Here is a 3,218-nt window from a genome sequence, read left to right as displayed (position 1 = left end):
TAGCATGACATTTATTAGGAATAAAGACTTCTGAGTTCTGGTGCATTTCTGCGTGCAGGGGTCATTATGTTACTGCTATGCGGTCTCTAGTTTGCRGTCCTGATACTAGTATTTTTAAAAGCAAAGTACACTGCAAAAATTAGCCATCTAAAAATAAGTTTAAAAAATACTAGATTACTAAATACTGTAGTTTAAATACTAGAGTCTGAATCTTCTCAAATTCAGTGAAATAATCTGCCAGTGCAGTAACACATTCTGCTCATTTGGCATACCGAGACCAAAAAACCCTTTTGGCTGGATATAAGAGTGCAAGTATTTYGCAAGTTTTGCAGTGTACCTGAAACAATACCATTTTTTTTGCATGGACGTTCACATTTTAAATGCAACCTCCAGAAGACTCCAGTGCGAGGGCTTTATGCCGTCGATATGACTCGTGCACAGAAGATGACGTGACATCATGTTTGGCGSTCTGTTTACAGGAGTAAACAGGCCCCTACCCGTGGATGCTACCTGTTAGCATGTTGATTTTGATTGAAGTTGTTGTGCGAACCAACCTGGATAAATATTTATCTATGCTTGTTTAGTTCACCGTTTACATTGGAACCTGTCTCTGGTCAGCTGCTCCGGTGCAGCATGTATTTATTCAAAGTAAAACTAAAGAATAGATCCAGTAACTTTAATATCGACACAGCCAAACACGTTACTATCATGACTGTGGACTCTGTTATCCAGGACATCAAAAACTTAACGAAAAAATATGAAGCAACTGGACTTCTATTCTGCAGCTGACGACATGTGGTGCTACGACTTCTAAACAGCATGACTGGAGGTTAGTATCATTATTTGGATTGATCTGTATACATCCACCTCACTGATATTCATTTATAATGGAACAGTTTTCCAATAATCTACATGTTTTCTGCTACTAGTTAACAGAAACCCCTCTCAAAAAATTAATAGTTAAGTTTTAGGTTTTATTTAGATTAGAGACTGGCTAGCAAATAAATTGTTTGGGTAAAGGTGAGTGTGGATGTTGTATTCAGAGTCAGAGTAGTTCACAACGTGTGGATATTTACGCCAATGGGACTAGCCTTGTTTACAGAAATGGAAATGAGAGAGATCAACACAGCGAGCCCACACTTCCACAAAAGGAGAAAATACTGCAATGCAAAAACATTTCCAATTTTGTCACATGGGTGTGTAGTTTCCTGCACTACACAGCCACAAAAACACAAATGCATGACACAGGCTGAAGCAGATGTGAATGCCAATCAATGGCCAAACAACAACGCACAGACTTGTGGGTCAAAGTCAACACTTTTAATATGAAATAATAAACCTTTGAAATACACGCTCTCCTCAGACGGAGCATTCTGGGCCAACCCTATTACAAACAAACAAACAAACAAACAAAAAAACCCCAGTAAACATGTGTACTAAAACTGCTTAATCCGAAAAACAAATGTAAACAAATCTTAGGCAACCAGAGCATAAACAAAGCAATCAAGGAGCGTCCTCACACATTAACCCTAACCTGACCTGAAATGTCAATTTGCTTTATCCTTTGATCCCGTTACTGCTGGCTGCCCTCTGACCCCAAAGCTAAATAGACCTGCTCAAAAATACCTACTAGCACAAGTCCACAAACTGTGAATCCTCTGCAAGAACTGATAATTAACAAGGATCCAAAGTGCAGACACCTGATCAATACCAGCATTTATGGAGACTCCTTGGAAAGGCAATACATGCATAAGGAATCAGTGTCAAAATAAAAAAGCTAAAGGCCTAGTTAAAGAAAATTTTGACAATGTTAGGTTAAAAAAAATAGGTCTTTGGACAGGTTGATGGGTATTAATTTGAAATTAAATCCATTTATCCATTTACTCATTTTAAATCCACAGCATGTTAGAAGTGCAAAGACTAAGTTATGTTAGTTATATGGATTCTACTCAAGTCCTAAAAATATAAACAAAACAAACAAAAAATACACATAAACCAGCTTATTTGAACAGAAATGGCTCAGTGTTAGTAAGTAAACTTTAACACCTTCCACAGACAGCAGTCGCAAAGTACTTCACAGTAAAAATGGTAAAAAACAGTAAAAACACCTAGAAAGAGGAAAGGACTAGAGAAGGGAAAGGAGAACAATAATTAATTTAGGAAAGACTTTTTTTTCCTCCTCACCATACATCTTGCCCTCATCTGAAAGAATGATCTTTCTCCTGCCACAAGGGGGGTAGATGGCCAAAGCTTCCTGAAAGCTCTGCTCGATGTCTGGACTCCACACGCCTTCGGGGTCCCCGTCCAATCCACGGTCGGCCCCATCTGCCAGTCCCTCTCCATTGCCACTCTCCTCCTGAGCCCCATCAGGGCTGCCGCGGCAACTCCACTCCGACGCAATGATGACGGTTCCAGCTACAACACACCTACAGCACACAGACGGGATACTTTTGTCATTTTTTTTGTTTAAGAAAACGATGACTCAGTAATAAAGATTATAAATGTGAAATGCAAGAGGATTTGCTGCGAAACTGATGGTGTGTCTCAAAGCAGTTCGTTTTGATGCTGTTCCTTTAAACCCAAATGAGGCACTTCAACCCTGTCCCCTTCAGCTTTCAGACCAGTTCATYCCAGTTTTATAGAGGGGTTTACGACTATATAGTGGTACAGAAACGTAACTAATTAGAAGATGTAARCAAGGGACAACTTGTCCATCCAGCCTTACATGATGGAGCCAGAGTGAAAGGAGAATGAAGACAATGAAACTGTAGTCGGTAAGTCCATACCTTATTTTTCAAATCTGTTACAGATTATTCGACGTAATAGTTTAAAATACATTATAAAAAAATGAACGTGTTGACAAAAAACAAACTTTAAATAATCAAATAAAGTAGTATATACAAATCCAAGTCTATGTACACAGGCAAACAGAACACACCAAAAAATCTAAGCGTGCAAACGCTGTTTAAGAAATACAAGCAGCATGAATTGATCATAATTATTAAGACTTTTATAAAAGGGACACTGTCTTTAACTCAATCCTGCTATCCGTTTTTTTTTTTGTTTGTTTGTTTGTTTCAGAAGAAAATAAACCGACTGAGCAGCATGGAGAACAGAAGCATATCAAATCAGAGTTACGCAAATATACTGTATGCTTTAGGCCTAGTTAAATATTTAGGTGTAAAAGTTGTGAGCCAGTCACAACTTTTAAAGCAGAA

The 3,218-nt window shown here is 38.3% G+C and overlaps 1 protein-coding gene across 1 annotated transcript in view; it reads right to left on the bottom strand.

The window, feature by feature from the left end:
* LOC106533773 (transcriptional enhancer factor TEF-5) overlaps positions 1–2,426 on the bottom strand; it is a 13,129-nt gene extending 10,703 nt beyond the window's left edge. The window contains exon 1 of the mRNA XM_014030206.1: positions 2,185–2,426. Within this exon, the coding sequence (XP_013885660.1) occupies positions 2,185–2,191 (7 nt within the window). The 5' untranslated portion in view covers positions 2,192–2,426. The remainder of the gene's footprint in view (positions 1–2,184) is intronic.
* Positions 2,427–3,218: the final 792 nt, after the last annotated feature.

This window comes from Austrofundulus limnaeus, unplaced genomic scaffold (genome assembly GCF_001266775.1).
Source record: "Austrofundulus limnaeus strain Quisiro unplaced genomic scaffold, Austrofundulus_limnaeus-1.0 Scaffold1016, whole genome shotgun sequence".
Taxonomy (NCBI): domain Eukaryota; kingdom Metazoa; phylum Chordata; class Actinopteri; order Cyprinodontiformes; family Rivulidae; genus Austrofundulus; species Austrofundulus limnaeus.
Note: the sequence above shows the minus strand (reverse complement) of the source record. Positions and strands in the feature narration are given on the sequence as shown.